Genomic DNA, 17,907 nt, shown 5'->3' with positions numbered 1-17,907 from the left:
CTAAATTTCTCACCTTCTCCCCAAAATAGCGAACTCCAGATTTTTATTTTTCCATTGAAATTCGGGGTACGTCCCCCCCCCCCCAAGCCCCCTTCCTCGGCCCGGTGTTCTGTCGCATGTAGAGAGATACTTTGTCGGGTGGCGATATTCGACAAAAATTGTATGTATCAATGGAACCTATTTGTTTCCATGATCCTTCAGTTTGCCCAACAAAGAGAATACTAAGGTTTGCGCCTTCTCCCCAAAATAGTGGGAGAAGAGGGGGGCAAACTCCAGATTTTTATGTTTTTTTCATTGAAATTCGGTGGTTGCACCCGCAAACCCCCTTCCTCAGTTCGGTGTTTTGAAATGAACACGGTTGCATGCGCTGATATTTTAGCTGCAAAACAAATGTTATCCGAAGTAGATTGCTCCCATAGTGCCCGAGTTATAACAATTTTCCTCCAAAGAGTGTTCGAATTTGAAATTCCCGCCGAGAAGCCAGGGCGAGATAAATTTCTCTCTTCCTCTCTCTCTCTTCCTGCCATCACTGGTTTCTGGCACCGTGGTTGTGTTGCGCATAAGAGGGGCCTAAAATTTGAGGCGGAAACTTATGAACAAGATTTCCTGTTCCCGTGCAGAGTTCCATAACGATATGTTTAAATAAATAAGTAAAAAAAAGTGAATAAAGACGAAATTCCCTGACATTTCCCTGACTTTTTTTGACACCTCAAATTCCCTGACTTTTCCTGGTTTTCCAGGTCTGTCGCCACCCTGAACAGCAGTCATGGGAGTGGCGACACTCAGGATCTACCAGGCCAAAGAAATTCAAAGCACAGAGGTCCGCAGGCAAGGTGCTTGCCTCAATATTCTGGGATAAGGATGGTGTTTTGTTATCAGACTACCTTCCAAAGGGACAAACCATAACATCAGAGTATTACTGCAGTCTTCTGGCTAAGTTAAAGGATGCTATTAAAGAAAAGTGCCTGGGAAAGTTGAGAAGAGGTGTGTGTTGTTTCTGCAGGACAATGCTCCTGTTCACAAGGCTGAAAGAACAATGGATTTTCTGAAGTACCTAGGGTTTCAGTGGATTGACCACCCACCTTACTCACCAAACCTTTCACCCTCTGATTATTATCTCTTCCCTAGACTGAAAAAAGTTCTGAAAGGACAGAAATTTAGAAGTGATAACGAGGCTATAGCAGCTGCCGAATATTTTTTGAGGGGTTAGAGAAGTTAGAGCAACAAAGTGCCAAGTGTGTTGACCTTCGAGGAGAATATGTTGAATAGCCTGAAACTTTCGTGCCTGTAGCTAAAGTCCTTCTGGGTCGGGCCGAGAACTTATCAGTCCCCCTCGTATACTGCATAGCGAGTACTAACCTGGTTATAAGAATTTCAATTGTTTCAAAACATGTAAGTAATAATATCTTCAATGATTAACCTAATTTTATTAAGTTTGAGCATTTTTATTTCATTACGCGAAGATAATGTTGAGAAAAAATTAGAAACAAAGTTCATGGAGTACTTATGGATTAAACACTATACGCAAGTTGTCAGCACAGTTACAGTGTTGTTACTCTTGACGATTCTATGAAAGAAAATGCCATCACACTGATATGCAAAAGTTGTATGTTCAGGCACCGAGAGAGTGCACAAGCTGTCTGAAGTTCACATTGCAGGCAAATTGTTGATCGATTATCAGCACAGTTCTGTTCAATTTAGAGTGGAGGTGTAATTTTTCATGTTTAATTTAAGTACGTGTGTGCGCACTTGTTCAGTCTCATAGATTACAAGAGTGTTATCTTCTTCTGTGTAATCCCAGTGTATGTTTGTGTGTGTTTAATATGATTGTGAGACCATTAAAATGCCAACTGCAAAATTCATGTAAAAAATAAAAACAAAGAATTTTTACGTATGACACTTAAGTGAAAACCGAATCATGCAAGACGTTTGTAGGCAATTTATTATTTGTGGGGGACCCTAAAAATAGTCTATACAAACAATCCTCACGCTATAGATGAACTGAAAGCCAATATAAGAACAGAACTTACAAAAATTACGGAAGAAACTTTTGCATGTCAATCAAAATTTGATCAAAATATGCCAGGAATGTGTGAATGCAGTTGGTCATCACTTTGAACAACTCTTGTAATACAGGTTAGTACTCGCTATGCAATATACACTCCGCAGCAAAAAAGTATCACCCCCCCCCCCTAGTGATAAAATCTAATATTTTCTTTCAAGCAGTATGTTTTTTTAATTTTTGTACTTTTTTGACAATTGTACATACTGTACATAATTTTAACATTTTCAGATATTTTACTTACTCTAACAATGAAGGTAATAATGAAGAAATCAACAAAGAAAGCGGTTAGTTGATTAAATTGTTAAGCTTTATGTCCTTTATTGCCTTCTGCTATTGTTTAGTTACCTTTGTTTGGTCTGATGTATAGTTCAATTGTTACATTTGCTTAGGGATTGGTTTCATAACCTTGCTGAAAGGTTTCTTGGATCAGAAATTTTCCTTCTTGCTCACACGAAGTACAGTACATCGAAATGGGTAGAAAGCAGGGTGTTACAGATCTTAGTCCAAGAAAGCAAGGAAGGATACTTCAAATGTTAGAGGATAATGTGTTTAAGAAAGAAATTGCACGAAGACTTTATATTCGTCCAAAAACTGTCACAAATGTTGTTCGGCGGAATACAGAGGCTGGAAGTACAGACCGTAGAAAAGGCAGTGGAAGGAAACAAGTTACACTCCCAGGGATGATAGAAAAATGAAACGTCTAGCAAAAGCTGACAAGCTTTCTCGTAGACTGTCTACCCACCCATTAGCTGACATTTGGAGTGGTGAAATTGGGAAAAAGGTATCGGAACGAACAATGAGAGGAACGTGTGTGGAGTGTGAGCAAGAAGAAAGACTTCTGATCAACAACAGAACTTTCTTGATCTTTCAACAACCTTTCGTTGCTATGTGCAGTACGTATGCACAGTTGTCTATGGATGCATTACGTCATGTGGGAGGGTCGGGTTTGTGCGAGGCACATTCAGATGCTAACACGTCGCGAAAATCGGACAAGCAGGCTGTTGAATTTGTAGCGTTCGATTTATTTTTATTGTACTTTTGTACTTGTTGACTGCAATCATGATTAATTGTGCTGTAGCTAGCTATGAAAACTATAATCAGAAAGAATGAAAAAAGTAGGTACTATTCTCGAAAAGGGGGTAAATATTGTATATCATCTTTGGTCATACGATTAATTGCATTTAAGTAATTAAAATCGATTTTGAGTTCATTTCCATATTCTGCTTCATAATATTCCGAGTTCAATCAAAATATTTGTTCTGAATAGAAAAAAATGTTACCACATTAGGTCTCATTATGGATATATACTTGGCATTCATTAAAGTAGATTGTATTGTTCAAATATAGTATCAGTCACACTCTTCATTCTCTGAAGCAGACGAGATATTCAGTAAACGTGGTCTTCATATAAAACAATGAACTTCTATCACTTCAAAACAATATTTCAACATTTCCAAAGTATTTATCTTGAGTATAAAGAATGTTGTCAGACAATCGCCAAGTGTAACTATAGCCATCTCCACAGTAACATTATCCAAAACCGCATATATCTCCACGGACGCCGCCATCCTGCAAGATCCTGTGCAGACGAAACGAGTCAACTTTTCCTTGACTTCATCCGGCTGCAAGCTGTCTGAATGGCTGGACGCTTTCACTCTATAAGATGCGACGTCAACTTCTGCGCGTCGAACACTAAACGTGCAAGATCTTCAAGCAGACTTGAAGCTGTCTTGCCCTTCCACTAATTATCCCTTCAATAACTAGGTCGATTTTTTTAAATCGACGAAATTCAATATTTTATGTAATATGAAATTGATTCCAGCATGCAGAACACCCAACTAACGAATATATTTGATTCCAAAGTATGGTCCGCGTAAGTAAAAACCTGCCATTTCAGACTATTTTTGCAACTATTTATTAGTAAAAACCATTTGCATGCACACTCAAATAGCAAAAGAACATGTCGATAATAACTATCAGTTCCAAACCCAACTAACGATGTACAATTATAGCTGCTGTTGTGGAATGTCACATTGGGTGCTATATTTACTTGCGCGAAGCTTTTGGGCTGTTCTGCTTCATGGTAAGGTAACATGTGAAGGTAAAAGATGTACTTTACTTCGCAATAACACATTTCCACGAGCTAAAAACAACTGAAATGTTCATGAACAAAAAAATCTTCATAAAACACACAAAATATTTCACTTTATCAAGGGGGTACAGAATGTATGTCTACAGAATATTACAGAACGTAATATAAAATTGCACAGTAAAACTGAAAATCAGTTTTTAAATGTAATGTTTAACAGGGAGTAATAAATATTTAATTAATCTAAGCATCAGCAGAGCATAAAAACTACAAACCTTCAGGGAGATTATTTTCTAATTGATCAAAGATCCAAACAAAAACTTGTAATACGTAGAAATCAGCAAAAAATGCAGGCTCAACCAGACTCGGACATGGGTTCCTGGCATACCGTGCAATTGCTCTAATCACTGAGCTACCGAGCTGGCCTGGCCTTGCCTGATAAAAAAAATGTCAGTGTTCCGTACCTTGTACTTTTGGAGCCAAGATGGCCACCACGTTATTCTCTGGACACTAGTGCCTACTGGAAGTGAGAGTGTGAAGAGTCTGCGAGGAAGTGAAACGACGCGATGAAAGAGGTATTGCACGTTGGCTGCAAGTAATGTATATTATGCAACGAATACATCAGTTCGATGTAATCGAGTGTCTTATTTACATGTATTAGCCTACCTACAGCATCATTAACCTTCCTGGAAATGCTACAAACAGCATCCGAAAGAAAAAGAGTGTTTTCTTGTTTGATGATGGGTACGAACAGCCAGACACCTGGGTTCGAGTCCTGGTCGAGCCTGCATTTCTCGCTGAAAATTTCTACGTAGTACATCTCCTGTGTGTGCCTAATCTACAAAAACTTGCAACGATGGGGAAAAAATGAAAACAGGTATATATTAACCTGCGCTAAAAATACTTTACTTCTTTGATGGATGTCTGGTATTCTGATAGGCTACACCATTTCATTTTAGTCAAAAGTGCAAAATCTCATATAAATTGAAATGTTTTATCACTTTCTCTATGATAATTTAAGATTAGTTTCACGTATTTATACTCACCTCTTTCTGTCTTCTAATATCATTGTCCTAAACACTTCTTTACATATCCTATTGAAACTATCAGTCACAAGATTAGCATCTGGAATGCTTTCTACGAGTTTCTCTACAACGTCACTTCTAACTGCACTCACAGCTGTGTCTCTTGATAGCTTATCATGACTAAAATCCCTAAATATTTCCCTCAATCTCATCTCACTTAAAGATCTCACTGCATTTAACACATCCTCGGGAGGCAGAGGAAGCAGTTCAATTTGACGTTTCTCCTTTCCTTGCTGTTTATGCAGTTGTTGAATTGACTGAACTATTTGCTGGCATTCTTTCACTCCAGATTTGATAGCTTTTAAGAAGTCCTGCTGGAGAACCATTTCTCCAGATGCTTCCAGCATAACCACTAAACTCTGGGCCGCAGCTGTTACGACCAGATTAAGATCGCTCCGTGTCATTTCACGCCGTGTCGGATTTATGACGACTTCACCGTCAATAAGACCGACCCTAACTGCACCGACTGGGCCATGCCACGGGATATCCGACAAGCTAAGGGCAGCTGAAGCCGCATTGATGCTGACCACGTCCGGATCGTTAACGCCGTCCACAGCTAACAAATTACACATCACTTGCGTTTCATAGCAATAGCCTTCGGGAAACAGTGGTCGCAATGACCTGTCTATCAGTCTGCTGGTGAGGATTTCTCGTTCTGTTGGACCAAGTTCTCTTCGCAGGAAGTTTGTGGGGATCCTCCCAGCTGCTGCCGCCTTTTGTCTGTAATCGACAACCAAGGGGACGAAGGAGGATGGTGAAGGTTTCGTTCTGCTTACTGCTGTTACCATGACTGAGGTATTGCCTATTTCAGCCAGTGCACACCCATCTGCAAACCTTGCATATTTCCCAGATGATAACTTCAAGTTGCGTCTAGAAAGAAGAAAAAATTATAACAACAATTATGCAATTTAATTACTCAATACATGTATCATACACAGAGAATTTAGCCTTTGCATCACATAATGTAGAGGTATGTTATGGACACCAGTGACAACCAATTTTATTCTCGAGAACTTTTTTGATTAATCATAACAATAACTTATTGCCACAATTTAGAAATGGTATTAAAAACTTGCAAAACGACAATTTTTGTTCGAATCTCTCCATGGTTGAATTTTTGGTAAACACTATCCAAAATTTCTTTCTCATATAACAAGAATAACTTTCAGTTGATAAATGAATTTTTAAAAAATCTAATTTGATTCAATTTCTCCATCATTTCCTTGCACTCTTTATTTACTTATATATATATATATATATATATATATATATATATATATATATATATATATATTTTTTTTAATAAACTGGAATTGCAAGATGTAGTTTCTATGCTTCACTCTCATGTCGATTTAAGAAGAAAATTAATATATACACTAATCACTGTCAAAGTTATTTAAGTTTAGCAACATTTTAATAGAGCAAAATGGAAAAACAAGTAGTTAAAGGAATAGAAAAGAATAAAAATATGGAATTCAAATTTATTCACTTCCAACCAACATTTTCTTCCATAACATTCATAGAATCTACATGTGGTTTGCATTCAACATTGTCTAGATATTATCAATAGTTTAATAGACTTACATAGCAATGACCCTCTGCATACCTTCGAGCTCAAATTGATGTGACTTTAAAACATTTCATTTATTAATTAATACAAGATTGGATGAAAAGTAATTAATTCTTGGGCCAGGGTGACCTTCCTAAAGAAGACTACCAGTACATACAATACATTCTAATATATGGCAGACTCCTACCATATTGTGCAATATTATTCTACCATTTTTTGCAACAGTGCAAAAATTTGTACTGCCATGTTTATTATTCTGACACATGTGATACACACACATGAAAAACTATACAATGTAGTATTTATTTCTAAAAAAAAAAAGTAACTGAAATTTAGTGAATGTGAATACTTTTAAAATTTTTTTAGAACTGGATTTGAAAATTCAGGCTTAATTTCCAACCCCTAGGTGGATCTTATAAAGTCTCAAAACTAGGAAAATAAAGCCTTGCATGCTGTTCAAATAAATTACTAGTTTTATTTTTGCTTATAAAATCATAATCATTCACTAGTAATGTAATCACTTACATTCTTATCCATGCATTGAAATAAATTAAGTCACTCTGCAGTTAGACTTGCCAACCGTACCAGATTGGACGGGAGCCTCCCAGAATCGAACTCACTCTCCCAGCAAACTTTGTTATCTCCCAGAATGACGAGATTTACTATTATTTTTTTTATTGCCATCTTTTCTATAGTAGGTATTTCATTTCAAAGAACTTTGTTATGGTATTATGGCTTCAAAAGAATAATGGTCTTGTTTAATTACAAATCATGGTTGCAAGGTTGTTTTCATCAAGTTGGTTCAATTTCGTATTCACAGTAGCAAGAGCACAAACAGATAACACTGAAGGGAGCCCGCAGGATATTTTTCAGGGAGAAGCAAGAAAAGATTTTTTTTCAACTCAATTTAAAGTTATCACCCTCCAGCAACACACTCTTAACAATAAGCATAAGTGACTGTTACTGAAATAAAATTATCTAGGATGTGAAATATGTACTTTTAGGTTGACATTAATTTACCAGGAGGGGCACAGTGGCTCAAGTTTCTTCTTTTTATTGCAATTTCATCATGTTACGAATGCAATTTTAACATGGTTCGATTTAGATTCACTTCTGTTAACACATACTGAGGAGTTTTATCGATTACTTAAAATAATGTTCAATATATACTTTTGTGGTTAGGTTAGGCAGGCCAGGTTTGGTTCTCTTAGCATTAAAATTACGTCCCTAAATGCATTCTACTAAGGTTCAGACTTATTTCTACATTAATTCCCACTAGTCTATGACACTTACAGGCGGTTGTCAACGGAAAATACATTGTCCACGGGAAGCGTGCATGCTTGCGTAAGGTAATTCTTAAGTTGTTTTTTTTTAAAACACAAATAACTCTTTTCCAAATCCAAACAGTGCTCATTTCCTTAAAGAAGGTTCAAATTTTGTGTGACAATGATTGACAAAATTCTACGATAATTAGTCTTCCTGCTAGGAGAACTGAAGCTGGCAAGCCTATATTTAGTGAACAGTGTTTCTAATTTGCAAACTCTTCAACTATTATCTTGGCATCACTGTTTACAAGAGAGACAGTGCTACAGGGGGGCCAGGGTGGGCTGAAGGCCCCCAAGTTCCTTTTGTTTTATTATGATTTCATCATGCTACAAATGCAAGCTTTACATGGATAGATTTTGATTTACTTCTGTTAACACATACTGCGGAGTTTTAGCGATTACTTAAGATTTTGTTCAATATATGCTTTTGTAGTTAGGTTAACCCTTCGACATCCACATCCTCATTGCAGCACAAAAGTCCCAAGCACGGCACTCAGTGCCACCTCATCAAAACCAACGTTATTTATGTGAATTATTGATGCAAATCAAGGTTGAATTACACTAGCACTTGCTAGAAAGCAGGCGAAATATACATGAACGCAAACATGTCAATTTCGGACATATTTATCAGCTATTAAAAGAAATGTAAAAAAATAAACTAAACACATTATTTTCACTTATTTTGCAATTTCTATACGTTTCCGACAACTTTTAACTTCAGATTCGTGATTAGGAGGACTTAATTAGTGAGTATGCCAAATATGAAGAAAATCGGAGAGAGGTCCGGTCGTCTTAAGTCGTTCCCTTATTCATTTATTTATAGATTTGCTTTATTTTACTATGCTTTTTGTGCCCCTTTTGGTTAAGTTGCGAAGGCCGGGATTCGAGTCTAGGACCCCTGGCATCGTAGCATGATGTGCTAAAAACTCTGCCACGGGGGCATTCAAGTACTGAGAATGGTGAGTGACTGTTAGCAATGTTTTCTCATTCGTTACATCGTTATACCTATCCTTATTGTTGCAAGAGGGAGAAATACGACGTTAAGGAATCAAGGAGCACACAAACTACCTAATACCTGGGATTAGAGATTAAAATTGGGCCACCTCACTAGTCTAGTGGTAAGACTTCTGCCTTGTAATCCAGAGGTCCTCGGGTTCGATTCCCGGTGGAAGCATATTCATTATGTCTCTTGGTTTCCACCATAAGCTGGAGGTCTCGTTCCGATTAGCTTCTGTGCATACAATGCACCTTCATGTAAACCCAACCATGCTTGGGCAATTATTAAAGAACAAGTGTTACCTTCATAATTGAATTGGTAACGTGAGGTTGAGTGCTCTCTGTTCTGATCCTTGAGAAAAAGCCTGAAAAATGTTTGGATTTAAATGAGGTTGAAGATAATTTTTCAGCAGAACATAAAAACAGACGTATCTAGTTTTAGTTTCTTGCTGTGGATCAGTTTCTCATTTCAGCAAAAAAAAAAAAAAAAAAAAAAAATTCACGTTCTTTACGTAGCAATAGTATTACACGTAGTATTTACACGTTTATCAATAGAGTTGAGAGTGAGTGTGGTTTTTATGTTGTCTGGTACTGTTAATATGATTCAAAAGTCTGTGATATTGTTCCACTAAATAATGGCTTAGGAAAAGAAAACACTATAAACATTTTAATTTATTTGACATAGAAGATTTGTGCCTAAATGTACTTTTGTACATGATGGAAGAGTGTAACATTATAGGCATACATAGTGATTTACAGTGATCAGAACGCTACATTTTAAAAGTAGCTTTGCTACAGCTACCGCTACTTGTCCAAAAATGTAGCTTCTCTACAGCTACATTTACTAAAAAGTAGCTCGCTACGCTACTCATGTGCACTACCCGCTACTTTGCTACTTTTGCGTGACTGCATAAGAAAAAAAAACTTGAAACAAGCACATGGATAATCAAAAGAAGCCCCTGGTATGATAACTGTACTTACTGGAAAATACGATCATAGATCGTTATACGAGCGTAATTCGTTAGATGTTTGCTCTAACTTTGCAGATAGCTGGGGGGGGGGGGTGCTTCTTTGGTATAGTTAATTGAGCGACAGGTGGAGATATGCTTTATGTAAGTTTTCTGTTGGGAATGCTTCTCTGAAGGCACAGTGGAAATTTTGTCACCTTGTAATCAAAGGGCCCCAGGTTAGATACCTGGCGGAGGCACCAGTGGTTCAGATCCAGTCTGGATTAGCTTGTGTCTGTGCATAAAGTGGACTCAAAACAAAAACTAGGAAAGACACCTAGTTGGGAGGATGGATTCTCCTTCTCCTCCATTCCCCCACACTGCTCATCATTCACCATTCTTCCTCATTCTCACAATTAGCCAAAAGTGGCAGAAAGCGACTCTAGATAAGATAATAACAAAAAAAGCCATTCATCCTCATTGCCATGATTAGCAAACGGTACAGAAAAGCGACATAAAAGTAGAAGAATTGCATACATTTGGAAACTGTATATTAACTAAAGAAAATTATCGTTTCTGCAGAAAAGTCAATATCTCGTACATACTTTTTACAATACCATAAAATATATTGAGGAAAGTGGTGTGCAAACTCGAGTGTTGCAAACATATCGCAATTTTAAAATTTCTGAAAAATATTATATCGAAAATAATTGTAATTCCAGAAAGTGTATTTCTATCATTCTTGTAACAATAATTTCTTGCTGGTGAGATCCTATATGCTAACAATGATTAATGCTGAACCATTGATTGCTGGTACTATTGCTTTGTCATTGTAGTAGAGATGGATCGCTCGTTTTTGCGCTGCAAGTTGTTTTTTACACAGAGATTAATGACATTTACCTGCCTCTTACACCATGGATATCAACAGGATTTGTTCCTGGGGTGGCGCAAATGAGGCCTTTTTTTTAGGGTTGCCGCAAACGAGGCATGTTTCTCCCCAAAGTAGCGATGCAGCTAAAAAAACGTAGCCCTTAGCCAGAATATATTCATATATGCCAGTTCAGTTTAGTATTCTGGATATTAGATTTATTCTATACTAATGAAATATATTACGCAGATACCTATAATCTGTGATATCAAGATATTTATAATCTACATTATACGTATTTCCACTGTCTTTATGAACCTCCTCCAAAAGTAAGAATTATTGTCGATTTTTTTTTTAACTCTGTGGTCACTTTCAAAAGTTTCCTCATAATGCAGAGAAGAAATGTAGCTGTAGCGAAATTTTCGATACAACTACAGGAATTTTGTAGCTTCGCTACAGCTACAATTTTCAAAATGTAGCGCCGCTACAGCTACCGCTACAAATTTTGTAGCTAGCTACAGTAGCGTGCTACTTCCGACCACTGGTGATTTATCATCAGGTCTGACTGTAGAATATTTAATTGATAAAATTATACTGTAGTAAAGTAATAAGTAAATTCCTTTTAGCCGGAATTAGTTAGCAAAGGCGTATCTTGATGGGTCCAAACAAGGTTTACTTACCCACCAAAATTTCAGATGCTAAAATGACAAGGATGTTGTGTTAACCTCAGAGACATAAGGAACAAAGCAATAAAGAGTGACTTTTATGATTTCTCAAATGTGACAGATATTTAGTAAAATAGGCCTGGATACTATATTTATAGGTTGGATAAGTTTTCCATTCTGTCCCCCTCTCCCCTAAGTTAGGCCCAAGTTACCCCAATTTCAGATAGCCCCCAGAGAATTTGAAACAAAAATCTTTAGCCCCCCACTTATTTCAGGCTGGTGCCGTCAATGGTTTACAATCGGGTATGTGACTAAAAATCAAGGTAAAACTTCGACACTGTCCCAACACTTCTCACTCGTTCATTTCGTCACTTTTAACATTTGTACTTACCTATTCTGCATTGCGAAAGATTCTTCAAGGTGGTATTTTGCTTTCTTCACGAAAATAATTTGACTTTTTCACATTATGAGTAATTATTTCGGTAACGATTAGATAAGCCGGAGACACAGTTCTTGAAATTTACAGGAGAAAAGACGAGAAAGTATTTAGGAATTGAGTTCTTGTGGACTTTCTGAAGCCGCAGAAATTGTTTTTCGAATCGTGCAACTTATTTGGCCTGCAAGTAAGGTATTTTTCGTCATTCATGCATCTCCGTTGCACGATAGCTCGTGCCACCATTACCATCGACTATGTGAATCAAATGTTCTGTGCATTCGATTACGTAACCTCCTGTCAGTGCAGCAACCACGCGGTAGTTTTACAAGATGACGTGTGAGCGGGAATTTTTTTTTCCAATTTTCTATGTTTGCCTAACTTAACTGAACCTAACCTTCCGTGAATGGTTTGTGGATTAATAACAATCATTTTTCGGTTAATAAGTGTTAGTGTAACAACCACGCGGTAGTTTTACAAGATGACGTGTGAGTGGGTTTTTTTTTTTTCAATTCAATTTTCTATGTTTGCCTAACCTAACTTAACCTAACCGAACCTTCCGTGAATGGTTTGTGGATCAATTTCCACTTAAAAACCTTTTGTGAATAGTTTGTGCGGTATTTATCGGTTCATAAGTTTGGAAACACTGCACATCAGCTGACGATACACAACGTGAGTCAAGATCTGCCGCCGAATTAGCAACGACCAATAAATAATTATGATGTTAAAAATAACGCTTTTTTCATGGGAAAAAAAGTGATCCAAAGTTGAAAAATGTTCCGCTATGCATATGAGGTAAGTAGAAATAAATTTTATTTAAAAATAAACGAGTTAAATGTGTCTTCGGCTTATCTAACTGGTACCATTATTTCTCTTCCTTCTTTCGTTTGCATAAGACACAATATGGAGAGACAGCTGGACTAGCGTGGTACATCTTCATTGGGATGCAGTGTTTCCAACCTTGTCAACTGAAAAATCCCCACGAACCATTCACGGATAGCCCCAGAAACTGAAAAATCCCCACGAACCATGCACGCCGAACCATGCACGGATAGCCTCACAAACCATGCACGACAAGGTTAAGTTAGGCAAACATAGTTCAAATTGTCATCATCTTGATAAAAATGGCGTAGTTGGAAACAGTGGCAGGTAGTTACGTCATCAAACATTCGCAACATTTTGTTCACGTAGTGCAAGGAAACGAAATGTGCATCGGAGATATATTTCTGTTCAAAAATACATGATTTCCCGGTGAAATAGATTGGACGATGAAAGAAAATGGTAACACTTTACTATACCGGAGACGGATTTCTTCAAATTTACAGGAGAAAGTACTTATGGAAATCATTTTCTGTACCGTTGTGTATGTTCGGGAATGTAGTTTTGATCCATTTTAATGCGAATGCATGTGGTTTTCTACGAAAATCTATTTCCGACGTGCTATTGCTGCTGCCGCCATTTGCTTTCTGCACGAGAGAACAATACACTCTCGTATTGTCCGTATATGATAAATTGAACGAAAGGAGTGCTAATGGAACCTAACCTAACAGGCCTAACCTAACCTAGTAGGCATACCTCGTTCCCATGATGGTTCGTGGGGCTATCGTGAATTTTTGGGCTAACGTCAATGGTTTTTGGAGCTACCCTTGGATGGTTTGTTGGAAATAAGGAACAACAGTAAGTACTCGTTAATGTAAGAAATAGGCAAACAGTAAGTACTCGTTAATGTAGGAAATAGGCAAACAGTAAGTACTCGTTAATGTAAGAAATAGGCATTATTTTCGTTAGAAATTCATTATTTCACCTAAAGAAGTGTTCCGCAATGTAGAATAGTACGTTAGCAATGTAAAAAATTGCGAAATAAATCATTGATAGGTGTCTCCGGTATAGTAAAGTAGTACCAAGAAAATACCTCCACCAACTTCTAAATGCTACAGAAACTATTTCTGTAATTAGTTTCTTGTGTAAAAATGAAGAAATCCGTTATGACCATACCGAAGTTTTGCCAAATTCAAGATGCTGTATCTAGTACCGTATTGATACACATAAATGCAGCTACAGAATTATCACTGCAAATTCAAATTGGAAGTTCCGTTATGTCTGCTACTTTCATTCATTTAATTATTAGTACGGTACTATTATCGTATGAGGGAAACACCTACGAATCATATATTTCGGACTTCTTTACATTGCTAAGGTGTTATTTTCGAATGCGGAACATTTCTTAAGGCGAAATAATGCATTTCTAACTAAGATAATGTCTATTTCTTCTATTTACGAGTACTTACTTTTACTTGTTGTTTTGAATCTGTAACACATTATGGCCGTGATAGCGTACTGGTTTAGGGGACGTTCTGAGAGTGGTTTGTCAATTTATGCAGTGTTGCAACCTCGTTCACCAGAAAATATCTACTTTCGTGCCTGGATTTGAAATTATGCTAATACGTCGCAACCCATTGACGTTAGCCCCAAAAACCATTTTCCGTAAGGTTAGGTTAGGTTAGGCAAGCATAGTTAAAAAGAAATTAAAAATACGGTAACAGTAGTATAAGCCGGAGACGGATTTCTTAAAATTTACAGGAGAAAAGACGAGAAAGTACTTACGGAATTGCGTTCTTGAGGACTTTCTAAAGCCAGGGAAATTGTTTTTTAGAATCGTGCAACGTATTTTGCCTGTAAATAAAGTATTTTTCGTCAATCATGCATCTCCGTTGTACGATAGCTCGTGCCGCCATTACCGTCGACTACGTGAATCAAATGTTCCGTGCGTTCGGTTATGTAACCCCCTCACAGTGTAGCAACCACGCGGAAGTTTGACAAGATGACGTGTGAGCGGTTTTTTTTCCAATGTAAGGTAAGACTCTAGTTTACGTCCTTTTCATAAGGAATACGTGTCATATATCATTGGAAAGCTTATTTTATAAGGAATTCAACAACGTAAATCTCAAAGCGAGCAAAAATTTCCTGAAGGAGTAAATCGAGAAAAACCGATGTTGTCCGGATATGCGCAATTGAACGTACCGAGGACTTTTTTAGATGATGAAGCACATATTTAGGGGTAAAATGAGTGCTAATGGAACCTAACCTAACAGGCCTAACCTAACCTCGTAGGCATACCTCGACCCCGTGAATGGATAGTGGGGCTATCGTGAACAGAAAGTGTAAAAAGAAAAAGGTACTTACCCGAAGAGATGCCGGGTGCCGCACCGCGAACGCAAAGAAGCAATCACCCTGCAGATAAGGACGTAAAGTAGAGTCTAGCCTCAATTTTCGCTTAAAAACCTTTTGTGAATAGTTTGTTTGGTATTTATCGGTTCATAAGTTTTGAAACACTGCACATCAGCTGACGTTACTGCATATCAGCTGACGATAGACAACGCGAGTCTATATTTGCCCGCCGAATTAGCAACGACCAATAAATGATTATAATGTTAAAAATAACGCTTTTTTCATGGGAAAAAAGTGATTTCCAGCTTGAAAAATCTTCCGCTATGCATATGAGGTAAGTAGCAATGATTTTTATTTGAAAACAAACGAGTTTAATGTGTCTCCGGCTTATACTACTGTTACCAAAAATACACGACACGTGGTTCTAGTGAAAACACAGCGAGGCTGAAACACTGGCTACGGGGTTGCATCATCTTAACACACGGAACATTGCACTCTCATGCAGAAAGCAAATGGCGGGAGCAGAAACAGCATGTCGGACAGAGATTTTCGCAGAAAACAACACGCATTCACATTAAAGTGGATCAAATCTACATTCAGGAACTTCCACAACGCTAAAGAAAATGATTTCCGTAAGTACTTTCTGCTGTAAATTTGAAGAAAATTTGAAGGAATCCGTTTCCCTCGTACGATAATTTTACCATTAGTACCACTACCGGTGAAAGACAACTTACGTAGCTATTGTAGCGGAGTTAACAGCAGCAATTCTAGAAAAACTTGAACAGTTATATTGCTGACGTACTTTATTTTACACCCGTGAACTGCGAAAATGTGAAAATTAATGGCGGTTAGAAACGCAAGAAAAGAACCTAGCGCCAATTGTCACATGAGTTTACATCCCATGTTATATGTCGATTTGGATGGGTGATTATGTGAAACTTGTCGTTGAAGGGGAGAATCCAGCTAGAAAATTAAAAATTGCCCTTGCACAACAGCGTGTCCTCCAACTGGTACAGTACTCCCAATACTTTGAACATACAACTATTACTTACCCATTACTTAAAGGGACTTCGAATTCAACTGTATTTTTCGGACTATTAAGTCCTACACTGCAATAATTTCTCTGTTTATAATATAAATTTGTAAGCAGTGTTAGCTTATTTGAACGACGACTATTGATGGACAATCGTACAGTGGCCGCCATCATTGCATTTCACTCACTGTTGCCAAATCACACCAAGAAAGGCACATATGAAAGACAAAACTACTAAATTCGTTGTCCAACTCGAGAAAAAAATTATTTGTTCATTTTTCAACGAGGATAGTCTTAAATATTATCATTCACTTGATAATGAAGCAATGATACACTCACGACAGTTTGAAGGAAAGCGTTGTTATTTCCGAGTTATTGGGCGGATGTGTATTATCATTTTCTATGGTATTATACCACTGACGGCACGCTTCTCAACTTCATTGCTTGGTCAAGCCCCCCCCCCCCCCTTTCGTCTTCTGACGTAGTGCTAAAAATATTGTGCAATAATAATACATACGATATGCACAACCCTTGCTTCAGTATTTTTTATAATCGACCTCCGTGGCTAACACAGCACATTATGATGCAGGTCCGTACACAGAATTTTTTTGAGGGTGGCCAAACCGTAACCGTGATGATGATTATTTGTATTATTTATATTGTCATAAATTATTAAATAATTAATTAATAGCATTCATTAATCAATATATTTATATACAGGGTGTCCATAAAGTCTCACCCCACCCTGGGTATTGTGAGAACGGCTGTAAAAAGGAAGAAATGGCGAAACACGTATTCCATGATGTTCAGGGGGAAACGTTTTGAGGCCAACCATTCCCTACCCGCCCCCCCACAAGGGGGTAGGCTGGGGTCGACTCATTTTTTCTTCAAATAGCAAGAAGGGTCGCAGAATATGTCGTTTGAAAGGTCTTATCATAACAACAATAATGCAGCAAACATTTCCACTTTGACATGAAAAACGTTTTAAATTAATTTTACAGATAATGACACAAACATGAGATGTGCAAAATATATCGGCGATATTGGCTTCGGTTCTCGAGAAAGCATGAGCCGCGGAAGCGACAGGAAATTCACTTGTTACTGTGTAAAACAAGTATCTTACAACTTCCAGTACAAAAATCTGTGCTCCATTTATTGAAGATGAATTATGCCCTAGCAGTATAGTAGTATTTACCATAATTCAGCCACTCGGTAGAGGGTTTTCCCATTAGGGTGACAAAGCAAACCTTGTAACAGTCAATGGCTGAACACGTGAACAGCCTTGTTCATTGCGAATACATAGGTTAGTTCTGACTGGCAAGAACTTAATGTTATAGGAATGCCTTTTCTGGAATTACGATTATTTTCGTCATAATATTTTCTTCACAAATTTTAAGATAATACTTTTAGAACACACTGGTTTACACGCCAATTTCTGCAATATAAGAGGTGATACGGTATAAAAAGGTACGGTGAGTTTTTAAATTTCCTGCAGTAAATGACAGTTTTCTTCAGTAAATATATATATATTGCAAATTTTTCTATTAAGCCTACTATTCCGTCGCTTTCCGTTCACTTTGTTTAACCGCAACGACGAGAACGCATGGTTAATTTATTATGTATCATCTTTAACATCACATTTCTTCCCACTTTTGGCTAATCG

The 17,907-nt window shown here is 37.5% G+C and overlaps 1 protein-coding gene across 1 annotated transcript in view; it reads right to left on the bottom strand.

Annotated features, from left to right (window-relative positions):
• The window catches only part of PNPase (polyribonucleotide nucleotidyltransferase 1), a 48,302-nt gene extending 31,882 nt beyond the window's left edge, over positions 1-16,420 (bottom strand). Inside the window, exons 1-2 of the mRNA XM_083137847.1 lie at positions 16,264-16,420; positions 5,201-6,109 (exon numbers count right to left, since the gene is read on the bottom strand). Coding sequence (XP_082993973.1) covers positions 5,201-6,109; positions 16,264-16,418 — 1,064 coding nt within the window. The 5' untranslated portion in view covers positions 16,419-16,420. The remainder of the gene's footprint in view (positions 1-5,200; positions 6,110-16,263) is intronic.
• Positions 16,421-17,907: the final 1,487 nt, after the last annotated feature.

This window comes from Lepisma saccharinum, chromosome 16 (genome assembly GCF_977018435.1).
Source record: "Lepisma saccharinum chromosome 16, izLepSacc3.1, whole genome shotgun sequence".
Taxonomy (NCBI): Eukaryota; Metazoa; Arthropoda; class Insecta; order Zygentoma; family Lepismatidae; genus Lepisma; species Lepisma saccharinum.
This window is presented reverse-complemented; position numbering and strand designations above follow the sequence as displayed.